This window comes from Phasianus colchicus, chromosome 11 (genome assembly GCF_987193195.1).
Source record: "Phasianus colchicus chromosome 11, bPhaCol1.hap1.1, whole genome shotgun sequence".
In the NCBI taxonomy this organism is placed as follows: Eukaryota; Metazoa; Chordata; class Aves; order Galliformes; family Phasianidae; genus Phasianus; species Phasianus colchicus.
The window spans coordinates 19,194,726-19,215,976 of record NC_143446.1 but is presented as its reverse complement, the minus strand read 5'-3'; the positions used below and the strand labels follow the sequence as shown (position 1 = coordinate 19,215,976).

The 21,251-nt window shown below is 43.1% G+C and overlaps 2 protein-coding genes across 14 annotated transcripts in view; one reads left to right on the top strand and one right to left on the bottom strand.

The window, feature by feature from the left end:
- LOC149916471 (uncharacterized) overlaps positions 1-16,376 on the top strand; it is an 87,132-nt gene extending 70,756 nt beyond the window's left edge. For 2 of the 13 annotated variants that reach the window (XR_016470174.1, XR_016470175.1), the window contains exons 6-9: positions 1,183-1,235; positions 1,456-1,564; positions 7,074-7,156; positions 7,557-8,142. Coding sequence is in view for 1 of the 13 variants with exons in the window: in XM_090148489.1 (XP_090004615.1) it covers positions 1,183-1,235; positions 1,456-1,564; positions 7,074-7,156; positions 11,835-11,891; positions 12,546-12,566 (323 nt within the window). In the remaining 12 variants the exon portion in view is untranslated. Of the gene's footprint in view, positions 1-1,182; positions 1,236-1,455; positions 1,565-3,659; positions 3,750-5,495; positions 5,518-7,073; positions 7,157-7,556; positions 8,143-11,834; positions 11,892-12,545; positions 12,651-15,437; positions 15,773-16,292 lie in introns of those variants that run through there. The other 11 variants (XM_090148489.1, XR_016470180.1, XR_016470177.1 and 8 more) reach the window with 11 other exon arrangements.
- On the bottom strand, positions 1,249-19,552 carry LRRN1 (leucine rich repeat neuronal 1). The gene is made up of 2 exons (XM_031605554.2): positions 19,133-19,552; positions 1,249-5,417 (listed from the first exon to the last, which is right to left on the bottom strand). Exon 2 carries the CDS (start codon positions 5,195-5,197, stop codon positions 3,047-3,049), a length of 2,151 nt encoding a protein of 716 aa, XP_031461414.1. The 5' UTR covers positions 5,198-5,417; positions 19,133-19,552; the 3' UTR covers positions 1,249-3,046.
- Positions 19,553-21,251: the final 1,699 nt, after the last annotated feature.

The window sequence follows — 21,251 nt, the reverse complement described above, 5'->3', positions numbered from 1 at the left end:
AGAATATTTTTATTTTTGCTTACAACAAACTGCAAGCACAGAATTGCTAGGACAAGGTTGAAGGTTATTTGCTAAGATTATATGCCACATGTCATTAATCTCTTACCCACTGTTTTATTTTTCGTTTATTAGCAGAATTTTAAATTTCCAGGAGAACTGTACAGAGCTCTAAGGGCACAGATTACAAGGCTGAAAATACATGTCACTGGTGGCTGTATGTGCAGAATGTGCGGCACTAACAGGGTGTTGTGGCTGTTGAGCTGTTGTCAGGGAACCTGCATCTCTCTGCCAGAGCCCCAGCAACATCAGCTGCCCTGAAATACTACAGATCAGCACATCCAGAAGTGTATGACTGTCATAAGGCCATTTTCTCTCGCTGTTCTTTAACAGCATTGCACTATAATGATAACAAATGACATAAAACTGCCAAATAGGTCTGCAGGGAAGAACAGGCACATAATTTCCCCAGCGGCAAGGAACACATCAGACATTGCTTCCCTTCCCATACACCGACCCCGCTGGACAGGAGGCTCAGGTGAAAGCTTGTTGTTACGGAGTGCCTGTGGCACAGCTGCACAAGTGCTGCAGGAAGGTGGGGGAGGCAGGGGCCTGCTCTGCAGCATCTGACACCTGCTCAATAATTACTTTCTCAAGACAATTTTATGATGTTGTGCAAGTTGGAAGCTGTAATTTTTACTGTCGACCTTGTCCTCCCTATGTCCTTTTCTCTGGAAAAAGTACAGTGAATCTTCAGTGCAAAAGAGATCTCAGTTTTAATTCATTATCATTGTTATAATGGTAGAGGCAGTTTTAAGGTTAGGATAGCATATACACAAGATGGTAATTATTGCTCTTAAGCTTTTCTGGAGGAGAAGGCAAGGGGAGATTTTGCATTAACATAAAATACAGGAGAAGGTGACACATGAATGCTTCCAGCATGCTGCTTCTCCGTGATCAAAGGACACTTGCCTAATCCCAACATGTAACTATCATGTGATTAAAAATATGAGATCTCATGAACGTATAAAAAATTGTGTGTAGCAGAAGTACTTGATTTAATTGAATAATTAATAGCTTCACTCAGATTTGCATCGAGATGCAAATTGACAAGGCATGTATCTGAGAGACTGAGGGTTCTGCACCAAAACACAGTAAAACGACACTGACTTTTTTCACTTCCAGACTGTTGGCTGAAGGGAAGAGAGAAGTTGGAAGCTGTCTGTCTGCAATTTTGGGTGAGTGCTGATTTTTTCTTGTTTAGATAAACTAGTGAGTTAAAAAAAAAAAACAAACCAAAAAAAAACCAAAAAAACGTTGACCCCAAAATCCAGGCACATCCATTGTTGTAACAATTAACTTTTACTCACTAAGAACATTTGGCATGTAAAAACATTTAAAAGGTTGCACATCGATAAGTGGTCGTAACGCGTAGAAAACTCTGTGCTTGCTCATTAGGGATCCGGTGCAACTGCAGCCACACGCTCCACCAGAACCCCCCTGCTGACTGTGTGCAGTCCTGCTGAGAACTCCAGTGGATTCAGAAAAGACAACGTACAAAGCTTCTGTAGGTTCAACTGTTCCGTTATGTGTTTATGTCATACCCAGTGCACACACAAACACCAGTGCTTGCTGAGGTCTTCCACTTTTAACATACTAATTCAGTGAAATGCTCAGAGTACTTGTTGACTTTAAACCTGGTGAAACTATAGTTCCATATTGGACCCAAACTTGTTACTGTTTGGTTAGGTTTAGCTATCTCACTTTTTGCTTTTGAGGGAACATAAATCCCATTCACATTTTTTTTTTTTTCAAACGTGTATGCCAAGGATTTGGTTGTTTTCTTTCAGTTTGGGAGCACTGAGTTGGTTTTTGTCCTAACTGATCATAATGACAGCTAAATGTCAGCTTCATTTGCGTCTCAGCTCTGAATATGAACAGAAAAGTATACAAAAAGGAAAAGTTTTTATACGCTGAATTGGTTTTGCTGTGTACCTTATGCCAGACAGTTTTGATTCTGCATGTGACTTACAGTCTAAAAGCCAGACTTAGTTTTCTAATTATTTTCAGTATTTTGCATCCAGTGCAGAGAACACTATTAAAATAAATGCATAAAAAACAACAACGAAAAGCCAACCCTGCCACTTAGTTGAAATGTAATCCCATCGAGAAAAAAACACAATATTTTTCTATGACATTTTGGGTATATTTTATGTCAAAACATGATCACCAGTCAAACTAGTGACATCTAAAACCAATACATTATTGTGACTTCTAAAATAAAAAAAATCAGAATAAAACTAAAGTTATTATAGCTCTGCCTTTGTTAAACACCAGGGGCGGTGGCTTAAGCGCAACAAAACTCTAGTGTTTTTCAAAGGTGTCTACTGAAGATAACAAAAAGAAGAGAACAATCAACATTTAGTCTGTTACACTAAAAACCTGGGTGTACATATTTCTATTGCCTGTTAGCTTTACCTAAGCCTTTTCAACTACTACAGAAAGAAAAAAGATAACTCATTGTCCAAAGTCAAAAACATTCAGATCAGTTGATACAACATTACAGTACAGTCAACTAACATCCTTCAAGGTCTCCTTTTTCTCACTTTGAGTCCTCAGACCAGCGTTACAAAACTAGTTCAATGCAGTTTCAAAACTGTATGTTAGCTTTGCAAGATACTGTACTCTACTGATGGCTTCAGAAGAACGGGGTTGTGCTACTTTTGAATCACAGGTAACCCCAGCCTCTCATTAATTTTATTCAGCACTGCAGTTAGAACAGCATTAAGTTTAGCACAATAACTAAAAAAAGAAGGAAAAAAAAAAAAAGGAAAAAAAAAAAGAAATGTGGAAGCTAGGTGAAGCTGCCATTTGTGTCAAACAATTGCGATACGCTATACTAAAAAATTCTGAAATATCCACCTGTCCTCACCACTCTGCCACAAACTAGCAAAGTCAAAAATACAAAAGTCTTCAACTTCTCATTTTTGCAGAATAAAGCAAAAAAGTCTTTGTGCTCCTTACTACCAGAAGCAAAATATCCTCTGAGTTACCACATGTAATAGCTTCTGGATGTGTCGACTTGGGTTGGCTTGGTCTCTGCAGAACCATCCTTGTCCTTATCGCTGTCGCCTTCCCAGAGATTAATAAGTGGAGGATAGAGCTCATTCAGGGGGATTGAGGAGGTCTTTTGCATATATTTTTTCAATGAATGGTGGTAGTTTTTTCTCTTAAATCTTTTTGCAATGTAAACAGAAATGGAGGCAAGGCTAATTACAGCAAACATTGATCCCATTACCGCTGCCAGAGCAGTGCTGGTTTCTTGGTCTGAAATATCAAGCGCAAAAGCTGCGTTTTTTGTTGTAACGTTAACACAGGACTTCTGTGTTTGTTGGTGGATGTTGGACACAGTGAGACACACTTCATAATCTGTAGAAGGTTGTAAATGCGTGAGGTTATATTCATGTACGTCAACTGGGACCCGAGCGGTGTATGTAATGTGAGGGTTGTCGATCTTCATAGTAGCTGATGACCATTTTAAATTGGAAGTCATGACATTGGAGTTAACTTTCCAAGAAACTAAAATGGAATGCGATTCAGCTTGCTTCACAAAGATTTTCAGAACCTGGGTGCCGTCCAGAAGCGTTCCGTTCACCCGGATTGTGGCGACCCTGGTGTCAGCTCCTTCTATGTTCTGAGCAACACAGGTGTACCTCCCAGAGTCTTCAATCTGAATGTTGGAGATTTCCAAGGTGCCTTCGCTGCTCAGCTTGTATTTGTCAGAGAGGCTTTCAACCGTTACTTTATTTCCAAGGGGAGTGACCCAGTAAATTTCTGGCTCAGGTTCTGCCATGGCTCTACAGTCTAAAAACACTGTCATGCCAATGTCCAAGTTTAAGTGATTTGGAAAGGTCTCGTGAGAGATCATTGGAAGACACTGCTCGTTTGAATCCTGTATTAGCACTTCTTTTACCTGTTGTCCTCTGTACTCTGGAGGCATGGCGCAGAACATGGAGAGAGGTTCCATGAAGCGGATGTTGGTTTTGTTTGAGTTGATCCAGTGAATGACGCAGTCGCACCGCAGGGGGTTGCTATGGATGCTGATCTCACGCAGGTTTGGGAGGGACTCCACTGTTTTTTGGTAGACAGCGTTCAAGGCATTGTTGTTCAGCATCAAACTCTCCAGGGCAGGGACGTTACGAAATGCCAAACGATGGATGTAAGACAGCTTTGGGTTGTTGGTGGCTTCCAGCTTTGTAAGTTCAGGCAGGTTGTCCAGCGCATACCTATCCACGGAAACAAGCTCTCCCATGTTATTGATTCCAAGCTCTTTCAACCTAAGCATGTTTCTAAAATCACCTTCTTGAATTTTATGAATTGGATTTTTGTTGAGATCCAGGAATTTTAGATTTGGAACTTTCTCAAGTGCAAGCTGAGGAACTTTTACCAACTTGTTGTCATAGAAGGAAAGACTTTCAAGACTGTCCAAGCCTACCAAGGCATTGCCAGGGATGTCTGTGAGATACATACCTGCCAAAACAAGACTCCTTAAATTGGAGAGTGGTTTGAAGTTCATATCTAGTATTCCAATCACCGGATTTTCTCCAATCATAAGAATCTCTAAGTTAGGAGTAGAATCAAACCAACGGCTGTCAATAACCTTTAATTTGTTGGAGTTGAGATGTAATCTTAAAAGATTCTTCAGGCCAGAGAATGCATTTGCAGAAATGCTGCTGATCTGATTATGATTTATATATAACTCCTGAAGATTGCAAAGGTCTTGCAAGCAGTAATCAGTCATCTCCATGATCTGGTTTTCCTCCAGGTGCAAAGTAGTTAGCTGAGTAAGATTTGAGAGGCCCACGTCTTTGATGCTTGTGAAGTTATTTTGTGAAAAATCTAACTCTGTTAAATTAAATAGCAGTTGGAGTTCATCTGTGGTCTTTGCAATATTGTTGCTTTGTAACAGAAGGACTTGAGTGTCACTGGAAAGATTGCTGGGGATTTTTGTTAAACGAAGGTCATTGCAGTCAACTGTTGTGGCTTCCCTGTATGTTGACTGTGGTGTAAACCATGGCCTGATTTCGCATACACAAAGCTGGGGACATTCATTACTCTGTACGGAAGACTCAGTTAATGAATTCGTTAGCAATTCTAGCACCACCTGGCAAACAGTTAAAACTAATCTAATCTTAGCCATGATGGTCAGCTAGTGAATTCAGCTCCCCAGGCCCTTAAAATAACAACAGACCAAGAGTGTAATTTGTTGTCAGGCAGGAAATGTAAAGCTTAAAATTTGGTGTGAAAGGCTTGGACATCCAGAAGATGCAAGTTGATTTTGTAAGGTTAGAGAAGACAGTAAATGGTCTGAAGGCTCTCAGCTGCTCCTCTGTGTTCCAGGATCTTCTACAAATCTGTGCCTGAAGATAAAACAGATAAGGAAATGTTATGCTCATGTGTCATACACAGTTCATATATTCTTTCTTTGTCCTTTAAAGAAAAGGACCTGCGACGACAGTTGTAAGCATTTTAATATTCAGATCTCTTAAGAAAATGCAGTAAGATATGTATAGTTTGGAACTCTCCTCTATTTCAGATTTGCATGAGATCGTTCTTGAGTGACTATAAAAGTATATGTAATCACCTGAAAACTTCCAGATATCTCTTATTTTTGTTATTCAGTATCAGTTTGAATGGCTTAGGAAGTGTTGAAGGTCCAGGACATGCTTTTGACTACAGGCAGATACCAGATGAGTGTTCAGAACACAGACCCAAATAGAATTCAGGCTGAGAGTGTTATTCCATTGACTTGTATTTTGGGTATAGAGAATCATGGCTTAGAAACATGTGGCTTTCTAAGTTTCAAACCAAATGCTTAAGAACTTTGACAAAATTCATCCAAGTTAATCAAATCAGTTCCAGATAATAGTTTAGATTTAATCCAGCTAAGCGCCAAACAATAACACCAAATATGATTAATGCCTGCGCTGTCCTTATTTTAGCTGTTTGTACTGTATTGTGTGTCACGTGGAATATTTACCCTACTTCCAAATCACTGAATAAACTACAGAATTCATGTATGTTTTTATACTGAAGGCACATGTTGAAAGGAAACCTGATGGTGTCCATCAGGCCTCTCAAAATGTGAGGTGATGCTGTATCTCGTGGTATAGTGATTGCAGTTAATTATGTTAATTACAAAAAAAGCTGAATTGTCTGAAAACCCTCAAGTTGTGCTTTGTCTGAAAAAGACTAAGAAACATGGATAAGCTGTAGTAGAAGAAATTAGGAAAAAGCTGCTTTATTCTGTTTTTAATTAGAATTTAGTGAAGCCTCAACTTAACCAAAGCCCACAAAAATATTTCTGTATAAAATAGAAGAACTAAACACAACTTTTAAAAATAGTCATCTAGATAGTGGTGATAGGAATGACATTTATAATACATAATTATTGCAAAATCTGGTCAGTATATTAAATAACTTATTTCAGATTATGGTAAGCAGTACAAACCAAAGAGCAGTTTTGTTTTGGTCCGCTGTTATTTGTTCTGTGGTTGTATTTTGGATGAAGAGAACCAGGAACATGGGCCAGAAAGCGTTTGACCCTGATGAGTTAGATTTTCTGTCTGGTAGCAAAGATTTCAATTAGAGATGAGAAGATCGTGCTGGAGGGGGAAAAAGCCAAATGCAGAACAAACATTTCTTCTCAAACAACTTTGAACTGATGAAAGAACTGAATACTAACTGCGTTAGAAAAAAACCCTAATGATGGCACTGTAGTTGTAAGAATATACACTACTATAGAACGATGAGGAAAGTGACATAAACTGAGTTATTCTGGCTTTTATAGAAGCTTCTCTCAGTAACAGTCCATTTGTAGCTGATGCAAAATAGAATACTAGCAGTACTGCTGATATCAGAAGCTTAATTAATTCCAGATTTTCCAGCATTTGTAGTATTTGTCATGTAATAATTTATGATTTAATTCAATAACAATCTCAGAGTTTTACTTAAGAAGCCTTGAGCTGCAGTTCTGTGTGGTCTGTTCCCTTGCAATATGGACACTTCTCTTCCAGCATTGCAGTACTGGCTCAGAGTGAGGCAAGCAAGCAGCAGTACCAGGCAGCAATGTGCACCAAACCAGATAGCTCTGCAAGAGGTAATACTGCTCCTTCAGACCTGTCCTGCAACTTGTTTCTAGGTGGATGTACAGGAAGGATGTCCATGCCTTATAAAGCTGCTCTGTCTCTACTGATATGTTAGTACTGATTTACTTCTGATGTAGTTATACGAATCATGTAATGCTTTAAAAATGAAACTGCCTGAAAAAGACTTCAAAGCTTCTTTTAGAATGTGGGGGAGTATGTCCAGAGTATTAAAAAAATTAATAAATTAATTCAGTCATTTCTTTGTCAAATATTTATATCATCATACACATTGCTTTTGTTGTTCCTCCTTGCTAAGAAGGTATTTCTGGATTAATTGAATAGACTCCTGGTATTTTGATCACTGTAGGAACATGATTTTACAAGTTAACAGTGACACTTTCTCTTCTCTAGTTATTTGCTACTGCAAATGGATCTAGTTCTCTTCAACTGGAAAATGCTCTTATGAAATGACCTGCACGTTATTGTCTCCAATCTCCCCCAGCCCAGGGAAGCATGGATGAAGCCAGTAGTGAAAATCCATTGTAATGTAACAGTAAGTTCTGATCAGCTCCACGTGCCCAGCCAGTCCAATGCTGCGCTCTGTCAATGACATCCAGAGGCCACAGCACAGGGAAAGGCCAAGTCATGGACTTTTGTGTTACCTGCTGCTTATGCTGTAAAACCACATCCATCGCTCTAGTAAAAACTAAAAAAGTTATCACTGGAAAAGTGTGCTGCGTTATTAACACAATAGTAATGGCTGGTTTGTTCTGTGGTTTATATATGCTGTGGTGGATTTGTTGGTGGATGAGCTGAAGGACACCCAACCTTTGGAGACAAACTCTCTGACGCTGTATGGTTTAAAATGACCGTCGACAAAAAACTGCAGAGACAAGCAGATAAACCAGGCATGGCTCTGGGAAAGAGGGAATATTCCCAACTCCCAGTGAAGTCAGTGAGGCTGAATTAAGAAGAATTTGAGTGTCATTATTTGAGTCTCATTATTTGCTGATATCTCAGTGTTTTTGCCCAGTGAGAATCCTTCTGTGTTGAGCTACTGTGTCTGGGGTTGGCTTGTTTGTTTGTTGGAAACAAACACAGTTCCTCCACAGTAGCTGAATGCAGTAGGAGCCAGTGAGAAGTCAGGGGGCTGGTTCAAAAGATTTCAGCGTTGGAAAGCCACACAGTTAACGCTGGCTCCAGAAAAGGGGCACGTAAACTCATTTTTTCTGAAACTGATGTTTAATGGGGGCCATGTGGTAGGTGGAGGTTGTTCTGATTGTGTGTTAGAAACTATATATTTTTTAAAAAATATTGTGTGGAGAAACTGCCAGGCCTGGGAGGTGCAGTGCAAGCTGTCCTGGTGAGGCTCAGCATAGACTCTGTGCTTTAGACATCAGCTTTTAGCATTCCCTGCCTTCCCTTCTGTTTATGAAATTCATTTTTTAGTGCACCAAACCACTACAGTAGTCATTACAGGTGTGAACTTGCTATCAACAGAAATAATGCTTAATTTTATGGGAGATGCATAGAGGGAATTATTTTGCTAGGGGCTAAATAAATACATTTTCCATAGCACCTCTCAATTCCCAGAGCATTAAGAAACCACATTTCTGTCAGTAAGCAAATCCACAGCTGATGTCTGGGCTATCAGTGTGCTCATATTTCTTGCAGACTGAAAATGTGATCATCATTCTTGCTTCTTCCCTCTCAATAATGCGATGGGGAGGATCCCTTTCTGTCTGGGTTGTGAAAACTGCTTAACTTAGAGTATTTGTTTTGCCAAGGGAAGATAATGGTAGGGAAGAAGGGGGGGGGCATTTGGTTCTGGGGCAGGAGGGCCCTCATTGCAGTGCTCCGGAGTGTTTGGTTGTTGGGGTGATGCAAGCAAAAAGCAGGGTTAAGTTCATATCACAGTAACAGGAGAATGTTAAGGAACAATCCCCCAACAAAAACCAACCAACCCTGTTCATCACAGTGTTTGTAGTTAATTTGCCAACTACAGAAAATAGATGCTGAATGTGTTTTCTTGGCCAAAGGAAGATGAAGCATTGTTGCTTCAGTGGCAGCTGTATTAATGGTCACTGTTACCAACTGCTGAAAAAGAAACAATATAGTTTGCACAGGGCTATTTGGGTACCTGTTTAGAAACAGCTATTCTTCTATTCTAGTAGGATAGAAGAAAACATCACCCTCTCCACAGTTAAGTAGTTCATTCTTGAAAAATTCCCTTTCTATTGCAAGTAGCATCAGCACAGATTTTGGTTGGCAGCCATATATGCTAAACACGCCTAGGTGGGAGTCTGAGGGATCAGATACATAGAGAAAATTACCTCGGGCTAAGACAAGCAATTTATTTTGTGCTCGCTGTGAGCCAGAAGCGCACGCTGATCTGCAGCACCTCCCCATTTCTCCACAGTGCCATTTTCATCCAGCGAGCCTAAGCAATGCAGCTAGTCTGTTGGAAAATTGTCTGTTGTGCTAATGTTCTGTTAATGACTTGTGCAGCTTGCTTATTTCCCCATCATCATCGTTTGTGAAACGACTGCTGTCGGAGCTCCCTGCAGCACCGTGAAGCTCAGAGGAGGCACTGCGGGCTGTAGGTGAGGCCTGGGCCGTGCAGCCAAGTTATGGCAGCACGCGGGCACAGTAATGCCCATCTGTATGATCTGGAGAGCCTTCAGCTAAAGCACAGGGATTGAGAGAGCTGAACACAGGGCAGAATGGATGCAAAGCATTACTGAGTCAGGGGCAGGAGGCACCCGTGGGGGGTGGGGATGCTGTGACAGGCAGGCGTGCTTGGCCTGCTTGGGCCTCGAGCCCTCCGTGAGAACAGCCGGCCCTAGCTGGGTTGGGAGATGGACAATTTTAAGAAAAGGATGTTGAGCTGAGGTGTTTGCAGTTCCACATCCATGCATTTTGTGTGGAGGAAAACTGAGTTATTGGTGCTGCACTGCATTTCAACAATAATCTTCAACAGCACGATGCAAGGCAGACATTCATGTGCTGCCATCGGTGTGTGTCCGTGCAGCCACTAAACCGCTATGGAAGTAAGCACAGCACAAAATCTTCTCTGAAGTGTTGTGTTCCCATAAGCAGGTCTTATTCCAGGCAAGAGCTGCAGTGACCTCGTGCACCTCCTAGAGAAAGCCTGCACCTGGGCTCAGAGGTTAACAACCTGGATAGCTGCAACTAACCTACATGGAGAGCTCATTTCTCAAGAGTCACATTTAGAAGTGCAGTCCTGTTTAGAGAAATATTGAGGAACTGTGTCTGATAGCAAGCCTTTTATATGGAAGTCTTTAAAGTTGTGGATGTCATCGGGAAATAAGATACTGACAAGACTGCATGGGTAAAATACAGAAAAGTCAAGCTCGAATGATGCAAGTCACTTGAAAAAGCATACCAGAATAGGAGTTTGTTGTTAAAAGCAAAGACAGAAGAAAGGACTTATAGAATATATAATAAAGATACAAAAGCTTCAAAATGTGTTTTCAGGGATTTGTAATATTTACAGTTTGGGGTATTTTTTTTCATACAAGTAACACGTTGCTTTTTGAACTGTATCTTTTTGTCTGCTCATACGTTCCATCAAAATAAAGTCAGCGTTTAATTTTAGGGAAAGCTCCAGGGAAGCAGGGAAAGCTCTGATGAGAAGGCGATTTGCTGTGTTTCAGAAGACAACCTCAGCATGCTTTATCTGTACTCTTTTGAAAAATACTAGCCTTATCTCCATGGAAGAAATGCAAAGAGCGTCCTCTTCATAATTCTTGCACTTCAGAAACAGCATATTACATCTGACATGTTTAAAAATTGCAATTTATTCTGGGCTTATTCTTAAAAGCTTGTGTCTGATGCAGTGGTTTTCACTAAAATATTGACGTAATTTTGTGGGAGAGAGAAAAATTCTTCCCATTCATTTACTGATCTTGAGTACAGAGGGATACCTCGCATAGTACAGTTATTGTACATGCATGGCCCATCAAATCAACCTTGGAATTGCAACCCTGCTTGTCATCTGTTTGAAAATCTCTTGCAAATTACCATTAACAAGTCATATTAGAAACATCAGGAATAATAAGTGCTTTCAAACAGTGGGTTGTCAAATTACATAGTCTGTTTGTTCTTTAGGAAGGAAAAATTCATAAAAGCATTCAAAAGCCTTGGAAACCTGAAAGGCAAGGCATGTTTGTTCAGTAGTAATATTCCTACATGAGAAACTCAACTTATTTTCTTAGCATGTTTATTTTCATAAGAAAATGTTTGTTTTCATGAGAAAATAGATTAATCTTGAGAAAACATGGACTGTTCTTTTGTGCTCATGACTGTAGTTTCATCTTCTCCTACACAGGGTCTGGTCCTCCTGTTCAGTACGAAGGCAGTAGTGAAGCTTTTATTTCATTCACTGGAGAAGAATCACACACCTTATTATTATCCTCATTCTATGTAATTACCAGATAAAATTATTTGAATAAATTGGCTTTCCTGACAACCTACCAAATCATTTCTATCCTGGCTTAAAAGCCAATTTCATCTCCTTGTAGTTCTTCTGCACTGGAAGGCAGGACAAGTACCTGGAGCAGCCAGAGCAGCATGCCCCAGCCCAGCCCTCACCCTGCTGAGCTTTTGGGGCAGCTCCACAAAGATGGCACATCCCTCTGCTAACCTGCATGTTTTGTTTTCCAACAGATCAAAGGTACCGTGGTTGATGAAGGACGAAACATGGAAATTCATTCATTTCCAACTGTACGTGCTGTCATGTATTCATATCCTTCTGTATATTTTAAATGCTAGGGAGAACTTAAACCTAATTGGTTTTAGCTTGTAGAGCGTCAAAAATTTACAGAGCAGAACTAATTTTGGGAGACCTGTTCCAACTATTTTTTGCATTTAGTGTATTTGCTGGCTAAAGCATGAAAGAAGACAAATATTACAGAAATATTATTGCATCTTCTAATTAAAGAACAGGCAGAATTCAATCTTGGCACATTCCAAATCTCTGTACCAAATGAAAGGATCTGAAGAACTTGTTACTCATGGGGGTACGTGCTTCCTGGATTTCATACTAGAATGACTCTGGCAATAGGAAGCAGAGACGGGAGGGTCCAAATCAAATTAAGAAAAATAATAAAATTTTAATGGGAATTTTAAAAAAGGAAATAGTTCTAAAAGAAGAATGGGGGGGATTTAAAAGCTCAGGCTAGGTTTTGGATTAAATTTCTGGTTTGTTTTCTTTTTTGACTGCTCCAAGAGGCAAGACAACTTTGCTAGTGGATGTTTTAAAAAATGCTAAAACGTGGAACGCATAAGAAATATTCTTAATAACAAGAAATATGGATGCCAGAACGGCACAAAACTTTCAGAGTGCAATAGAAAAATCATCATCGTCTCTCCTTGCAGGCTGGCTTTCTGGCAATGTGATTACTTTACTTCCTACGCAGTTCTAGATCAAACTCCAGTTAATGAGTCACTGAGGATCCCCATGGTCGGGAAAGACCCCAGCGCGTAAGTAGCTGTTACTACAGTCAAAGATGCCAGGAAATCTTTTCCTAGAAATGGTAGCCAACAGATAATCACTCATTTCGGTTTTTATTCATGTGTGTGTTATAAAGAGACATACAATGGTGCTGGCTTTAGGACATTTATAGCACTTAATAAAAACACATTTGTAGGTGTGCATACATAGAACAAGCAAATCATACACAGCTTCAGTCCTCTATCTTCAGGCAAGGTGTTTTTTTTTCTGTTGATCCTTGTTGCTACTTTAGCAATTGTTTCCTGCAGCTGTACTACGTATGTAGTTTTCAATTATGGGTGATTAAGTATGAATCTATACTTTATTATTAGCTACATCTATATCTACTCCAATTATATGTGTAGTGTGCGTACACAGACACCAGCTGCTAGAATAAAATAGACCTTTATTGATTTTTTTCCTGGAGTTATATGCTTGCAAGATCAAATTTTCTATTTCTGAGCTATATTTACATGTAAGTGTTAATAAAACCATATATCAACTTGCCTGATATAGAGACCCCTTATTGTTCACTCAAGACTAGCAATAACAACATAAATAGATTTATCATGGGAGGTACTGAGAGATCTAATAGAAAGGCTGTTAGCACTGAGGCAAAGATCTGGAACTCAGCCAAGCTGAGATGGGATAGAAGTAATTCCATTAAATGGCCATAGATTTGTTTTTGGTAGTCGTCTGAAGAAAGGTTTTGTTCCCATCTATGAAAAAAGTTATTTTCTCCCTAGTCAAATAGCTATATTAAATGACCCTCCCCTGCCACTCCTGGCAAGTTTTCTGTGCTTTTGAATGGGTTTCTACATGAAGTTCCCATTTGTCTGAGAGCCTTCTACTTCTATTCACCACCGATAACATCAGCTACACTGTAATGAGAAAATAAACATTGGATGGAGCGTGTGTTTTCTATCATTATTTCACTCCAAAACTTTTATAGTAAGTTTTGCTTGAAATGCAGAGCAGCTCATTTACCACATCACCTGAAAACTACAACTGAGAATGGAGAGAACGTTAATAGCCTATATTTACTGATTTCTTTTTGCCTGAAGTGCCACTAAATCTTGAGTCTTTGTTCTATACAGAAGCTTTGTTCTATATATTCCAGCCTTGCTTTAAGAAGTTCAGGACACAGATATACATATATGTATGTACGTAGAAAAAATAGGTATTGATGTGTTTAAGAATAGACCTACAAATCGTTCCGTTAGCTCCAGTTCTTAGTCTTGTCATTGCCAAGTCAGCAGCTCCTCCACAGATGGGCTTATTTCAAAGTGCTTGCAGAAGTGCTGCATGTCGCAGAAAACAAGTTATTTTAAGTTAACAAAACTCTATAGATAAATCTTTACCTAATTAAGGTGATTTATCCAGGCCCGGTGATGTTTAATCTGTCTGTACTAGACTTGTCTCACTTGCCAACTAACTTAGAAAGAAATTTATCTGCTTTTGCTCAGTGCCTCGTGCTGCTGTGAGACCTGCTCTTCCAGCTTAGCTCTTGTTCACCTATGGGTCAAATAAGTTAGCTTTGTAACACAGCTACCATTCAGTGCAGTGTCTATTGTGAGCAGTGGATCTCTGTCAATATTTACTGTTTCTGTTAAGAGTGACAGATTGTTTGTAATTTAAAAATTGAGCAAGGCCAATCAGTAGCTCATCTGCATCCCAGTAATTATATGCAGCACATTAGCAAGGTATGCATTTACTAGGTATTTTTGGACTCGCTTAATCAAATAAATGAAATGATGTATGAAAAAAAAAAAAAACAACACAGAATATGGAGGATTAATTGTAACAATGACAAACATTCCCAAATCACAAAAAAAGGTAATTCAAGCTTTGATTGATATTTTACATATATATGTGTGTGTGCATGCATATGCATATATAAAAGCCAGTCTACCAAATTTTGGACTAACTTAAGAATTGTCCCAAATAACATTTCTGTGTTTATTAGTAGTTACTTAATCTTTGATTCTTGATGTTGTGGGCCAACCCATGAAAATCACAGAGCCCTAGAGCACACGGTCCACAGGCAGACAGGAGAACCCTGGCTGCCATCACAACGGATGTGCTGAAAGCACAAGTGTGCTGTGCCCCTCTAGTTGTGCTGCTCTGGTCATGAGTCACACAGAGCTTAATATGAATCCAATTGTAAGTGAACTGCAAAGACTGCATTTTTCTTAATGACCATCAAGTTATGTTGACTGCACAGAACTAGTTGTGAATGAAATACAAAAAGAATCACTGATGAGAATACGATGTACCAGGTTCCAATAATAAGAGGAAAAGGCAAAGAACCATTTCCCTTGAACTGGAGCATCCCCATGCCTTCCCCCATTTCCCAGTGTCATCTTTAAAACTTGACTCTGGCGGGATAACCTCTGCTGAAATACCCCACCATGAGACAAAGCTGCAGCCTACTGAGATGGAGGTCTGCCTTAACCGCATCATCAGCAGGGGAGCTCCTCCAGGTTTGGGAGGTAGTGAACAAAGACCTTGGCACTGAATGGAAAAGACAGGTGTTTCTGGAAGGTAAGACTCCATACCTGCACAAGGCCAAACGGGCACAACAGGCACAGACCTCCTGGGGGAGGCTCAGCTTCAAAAAGCTCAGCCTCAAAAAGGTCAACCTGCTCTAATCAAAGCTGACTGAGGCATGGATGCTACGTTCACGGCTGCTGCTTAAATTAAATACCTGGAAATGAGATGCTGACAATCTCTAGAATTCCTAAACAAAACCTGTAAGCCATCTATCTTGCCTACAGTGTTAAACAGACCACTTCAGTTTGTGAAGCAGCCAAGGAAAATACCGCCCTGTGTTACCACCAAGGACCAGAGGTCAGCACTTCGGGGGAGAGAGTTATGCAGCAAGAGCATCATACCAAATAAAGTAAGAGAGAGAGCTATTTCTCTATGGCACTTTTATAACATCTGTGCATTCTCAATACAGCATCCTGTTAAGTATTTCAGGACTTATTTACAACTGCTTTTCCCTAATCTTTCTTTAAGTATATGTATTTATAAAAAACAGCAAACAGGTATCTGCTCCCTTTTGTATACTTGATATTTAGAAATTGTGCTCCAAGTAAAAAATCTGTTCCCATTCTTTTGGCAGTTCACTCAGCTGGAAGGTCAAGAAGATGCTGGCTTGTACCACCAATCAAATTAAAATCTTACAAATTAGAAGGTGAAGTTATGAAAGCATTCAGTGTTTTACAGTGGAGTTTAAGAGCAGACACTAATTCTCTTCCCATCGATGCCAAAGACTTCTGCTTTCTTCATGAGGAAGAGAATTAGGCCAACTCAAAATAGGCCAATCCAGTATTTTCCTTCAGTGCCACACATAAAAATGAAAGATGACATCTAAATTGCAAAACAAAATTCAAATAAAGTTGCAAGGCTTCAGGAAGCAACGAGAGAGGTAACTTGAAGTACCTTAGTCCAGGTACCTCTCAGAATGGCATGAAGGCATGCCCTGTTACTGGCCTCACGAAGCCAATTAGTGGAGGATTAATTAATCAGCTGCAGGAAAAGAGTCTAGAAAAGCAGACTCGTCGCATGCGTGCTCAGTAGGCTGTTTCTTAGCAAAGTAGCTCTTTTTCTCTGATTTCTCTTTTCAGAATTCAGGCACTCCGGTTTACGGAAGCAGGATTACCACGCACTGACAAAAGCAGCTCTAAGCCACGTAAGAATCAAAAACATGAGCCTATCTTCTCATAGCAAGGCACACGTTAAGGGTAGAGCTGAAGATGAGTACGAGAGCACTTTGTTCCTGAAGTGAACTCCTGTGGATCTGTGCAGGTGCACCTGGTGGTGGCACCCAACCTGGCTCCCTGTGCCCCATGCTGGCATCACCACCTCCAGCACAGCTGGGAGAAGGTAAGGCTCTGCACTCAGAAATGAGGTTCTGGGTTGTTTTAGGAAAAGAAAAAAAAAAAAAAGTATTTAGTGTTTAGTACAACATTTAAGGCCTGATCCTGCTAATTACTTAACTGGAGCTCAGGATTTAGGATTTGTTGTGGGAGCTCTGTGCATCCTGCAGGATGGTGCTTCCCACCACATGAAGAGTGAGCGTGGCTTTGGGCTGAGCTGTGGGCTCACTGCAAACTACCATTGTATAAACAGACAGCAGCTCAATGGATTTACGTGCTGCCCAAAAGTTTGCATAGATTTTCTGCAGTTCTGTGTCTACAAAATGTCTGCCAGAAAAAAAAAAAAATCTTGAGCTTGGGAGGATGAAGTATCACACGTGTATTGTTCATGTAGCTATGGTAACCTACAAATGCCACCAGTGTTTCCATTTCATACACAAATGAGGGGACAGCTGTGGAGACCACATGTCTGCCAATGGAATAATATATGTGAACTAGGATGGCTTGGCCAGAAAATTACAACTCATTTATATTAATCAGGGCTTTAAAGAAGGGCCATCTCTGCAGAGATAAAGTCCACAGTAAAAGGGAGCGATTTTGTTTCTCAAAGCATTTGGCTCTTTAGTAAACATCTTCACCATCTCCTACTTGCTGATTTAAAAGTGTTGTGAGCAGGCAGTGCCCTTCTGTAAATCTCACTTCACTTTTTCCCTTGGTGTGGACTTTCTTTGCTGCTTGCCCTTAGTCTGGCCCGGCCCAAAGCCCACCTGGGAAAGCAGCAGTTCCCAAGCAGGCAGAAATTAGCTCAGAACTCAAACCTGGCTGCCAAAGTGAGACAACAACAACAACAACAACTTCTCTTGGTTTTATTCATTGATAACACTAACAGAAGTAAAAGCTTCAGAACAAATACTGTTTGTCTTTTTTTTCCAAGTTGTAAAATATGAACTCTGCCGTTATATCATCCCCACCACCACAATCAACAATAAGAAAGACAACCTAGCAAACTCAACAATACAAATCAACAGCCTTTTTAGCAACTACTGAGCTGCAGTACCGGCAGGGCTGTGATGCAAGGCAGTCTGAGTGCCCCTCGAATCCCTGAGCAGCAGCTGGGGGCTGCCAGCAGCAGCAGCAGCAGAACAGCACACACTGCTCAGCAAAAGTTTCCCTGGCTGCTGCAGTGCCACGCTGCTGTAGCACCTCGAACAAAGGCTGCTGCATCGGGGCTGCCACTGCAGGCAGCCAGCACTGCTCCACGCACAGCACGGTGATGGTGTGAGCCTTCATGAGTGCTCATTTAAAGGACTGCATTTTCTACGTGATCTGGACTGATACACATCTATGTGCGTTTTTAAAGCAAAGCGTCCTCGCTTTCAGCTAGGTTCCAGCCCTGTTAAACCAACGGGAGCAGAAGTTTCTCGTTGCAGCCTGTTGGGATGCTCTCAGCATGGATTTATTCACGTTAATTAAAAACAAACAAAAGAAGCAACAATGGTTTTTCACAGTTGACGTTACAATGCCCTTATCCTTTTGTCATCTACACAACTTGATACAAAACCCTACTACTTTCAACAGTCAGCAACATTCTCCAGGTCTGTTCTAACTAAATGGAAGATACTTTATAGCATCCCACCAGCTGACCTTTTGAAGTCCTAACTGCCTACTGCACTGGGTGTCTCTATAAGGACTACGTTAAGTTTCACTCCGATAACTGCACACTTCAGCCCAGCCGTTCAGACACCTACGGGTGCCGACGTTCAGCTTCGGACATTTGAAGCATCTGCCAGATCACCCGGTGCGCACCTCAATCCCTCCCAGTGAAAAGTTTATTGCCTCGTTCGGAGATGCGGCTTTGTTTACAGGGCAGCTTTAAGTCTGCGAGGGAAGGACCGAGGGCTTCACAGAGCAATTTCGTTCGAGAGATTCTAACGGGAACCACGGAGCTCCTTCGGGACAAACCCACAGCGGCCCCCGCGCTATTTGGGGCGGATTCCAGAGCTTTCCCCCGTTACCCAGCGGGAAGCGCTCCCCAAAACGGCACCGGCAGCAGCCCGGGGACACCCGCCGCGCTCTCCCCGCAACACCGCGCCCGACCCGCAGCCCTGCGGCAGCGCGGCGCCGCTGCGCGCGATTTTCAGCCCCGCGAGCGGCGTGCTCCGGAGGGCCGATAAAAGGGGCGGAACCCCCCCCAAACCGGCACCTATCGGCACGGCGAGGTGCGCTCGACGCCGGAGGAACCCGGCCTCGGATCGGAGGTGGCCCCGCGCACACCGCGCCTTTATCCCGCGCTCCATTGTTCCACCGAGGGCTCCTCGCCCGCTCCCATCGCTCCGCGTGAATGGATGAGGCCAGACAGCTGCCGGGACGCGCTGCCATTCGCATGCAAATCAGAGGGGGCGCGGACGCGCGCCGCAAACTTCAGCCTGGGGCGCGCATCCCAGATAGGAAAACAATGACGGCCGTACGCTACAATAGGGCCGCTGCGCCCAATTGCGGGCAGCAAACTTTCCCCCAACCCACCGGGCATCACCGGGCATCCCCGCCGCGATCCCCGCCGGGCCCCCGCCCCTCCCAGCTGCACTTACCGGCGCCCGGGGGGGCGCTGTCCGCGCGGCCGCTCCTCTCCCCCACGCAGCAGCGGCGCCGACATCCGCGGCGGAGAGAAGGCGGAGGGACCGAAGGGAGGAGCGCAGCGCCGCGCTGCCACCCGCCTGCCGCCCGCTCGCTCTGTGCCGCCGTCGGCGCGCACCTGGGTAGGCGCTGGCGGTCAGCTGACGGGCTGCGCTCTGATTGGCTGCCCCGCCGCGGCGGCACCATCTGCGCGGGGCGGGGCGAGAAGAGGCCACGCCCACTCGCCTCGCTCTTCCCCACGTAGCCCCGCCCCGCGGCGCGCGGCTGCTGCGGGCGCAGGGAGCGCGGAAAGCTTTAGGACGTCCTTGCGCGCACCTGTAGTCCCTCTCCTTGTACATATCTCGCATCCCTAAGATGCTGCAATCGAGCGGCTCATCCGTAAGGAGAGGGATCCCATCCACGCCCACAGCCACCCGCGGGAGGTGCAGAGGGCAGAGCCGGGCTCTGCTCGGCGCGGCCCGGAGGCACAGCGCGGTGCCCAGGAGCTGCTCCTCCCCCCGGCCCTGGGTGCAGACGGGGCGCGGGTCCACGTGCTGCTCATTAACTCGTCATTAGGCTTCAGAGTCAACAGCTGCTGGCGGGAGGGTGCGAGGCGCAGGTTCCTCCTCCCGGTGCTCGGAAGGCTGCCGGCACGTTGCGGGGGAAGGGCTCCTGCCGTTCCGCAGCGCTGTGCCCTCGAGCGGTGTGTGCTGCCGGCTGGCTCCCACCTGCCGTGCGAGTCCTGCTTTCAGGTGCTTTATGAACTTCAGCGCGAGCGATACGAAGGACAAAGGCGTAGAGCCCGAGTGGTGCGTGCTGTGCGGTAACGCGGTGCCGGTAAAGGCTGCGTTTGATTTCTGCCCTCTAAAGGGAAGGGATCTTTCACCTGCGGAGCAGTTGCTTGCAGGTGCTGCAGCTGCACCCGAGTCCGTTTCCAATTGAGGTGGTTGGAGATGGAGGAGATCGTCCTGCTGGTGAGTAAAGCGGTGCTGCTCACTGAAACCACGCTGTGTGCCGATGGCTGCTTAAATAAGAGTCTGGTGTATCGGCAAGGAGAAAATAGGATGCCACGTCAAGCCAAAGAGCAACCCGAGCCTGAAAGTTGAGGATCTAACTGTCCATTTCCATTGGAAACTGGGGATGGTCAGTTCCCACTCACTCCCAATTTCTGTTTTGTCTCTTTTTTTTGTTATCCCAGTTTGGAACTACTGACTTGCATTTTTCCCTTGGCAGCGACAGGACAGAAGAGAACAATTCTCTGAGTTCCTGGAGCTCAGTGCCAGGGGCTGGCTGGCACCATAGCAGCATTGTACATGTCAGCTGTTCTTCGTACCCTTAAATCATTATTTCCTATTTCTTTTTATTGTTTATTTAACCAGCCAATGTGAAGGCTGTGAAGGGGTGCTGTATTGCCTCCTTTCTCATGTGCTTTATTAACATAAGATAATGGGAATTCTGCACACCTCAGCAGCCTTAATGCTTTTATTGACAAAAACCCCAACTAAGCAAGTAGGCGGCCATTAGGTGGGATGATTTTTTTCCCCTCCATCCTCATGTGAGGGCTGTGCAGTCCTATAGTGGTGTTCGTGGCGTGCTGCCCTCAGTGCCTCTCCTGGGGTGCTGCTGGGATGTGATGCCTTTCCAGGAAATGACCCCAAAGTGGGCCTTGTGATTTATGGTGAGAAAGGCTTACAATGAGGTAACAGGAAGTTAAATGTGTAGCAAGTATTGTCTTTGGTTAATGGCTGGATTTTCGTCTTGAGGCAGTGATTTTTTTTTTTTCTTAAAGTCCAAAAGGTCATTCGGATAACATTAGAAGTGAAGTTTTTCATATTCAAGGAAATTGAATTTTCAGAAGGAACTCATAAATGCCATCCAAAGAGCTATGCTGCCTTCCACGGCGGCTGTGCTCCCATCAGTCCGGATGCTGCTTTTCCATCTCTCACTTATTACTGATGTAGAGGTAATGTCACAGCTGATGCTTCCCCTGTGTTGTGGATGGCTTCGGTTCTTTTCTGTTTCAGGGCAGGGAATTTATTTTCCCTCTCTCCATGCAGTTGTTCCATCCTGTCACACAGCGTTAGCTGCTTGCCA

Coding starts and splice junctions, on each gene's coding strand:
- LRRN1 (XM_031605554.2), bottom strand. CDS start 5,197: ATGGCTAAGATTAGATTAGTTTTAACTGTTTGCCAGGTGGTGCTAGAA.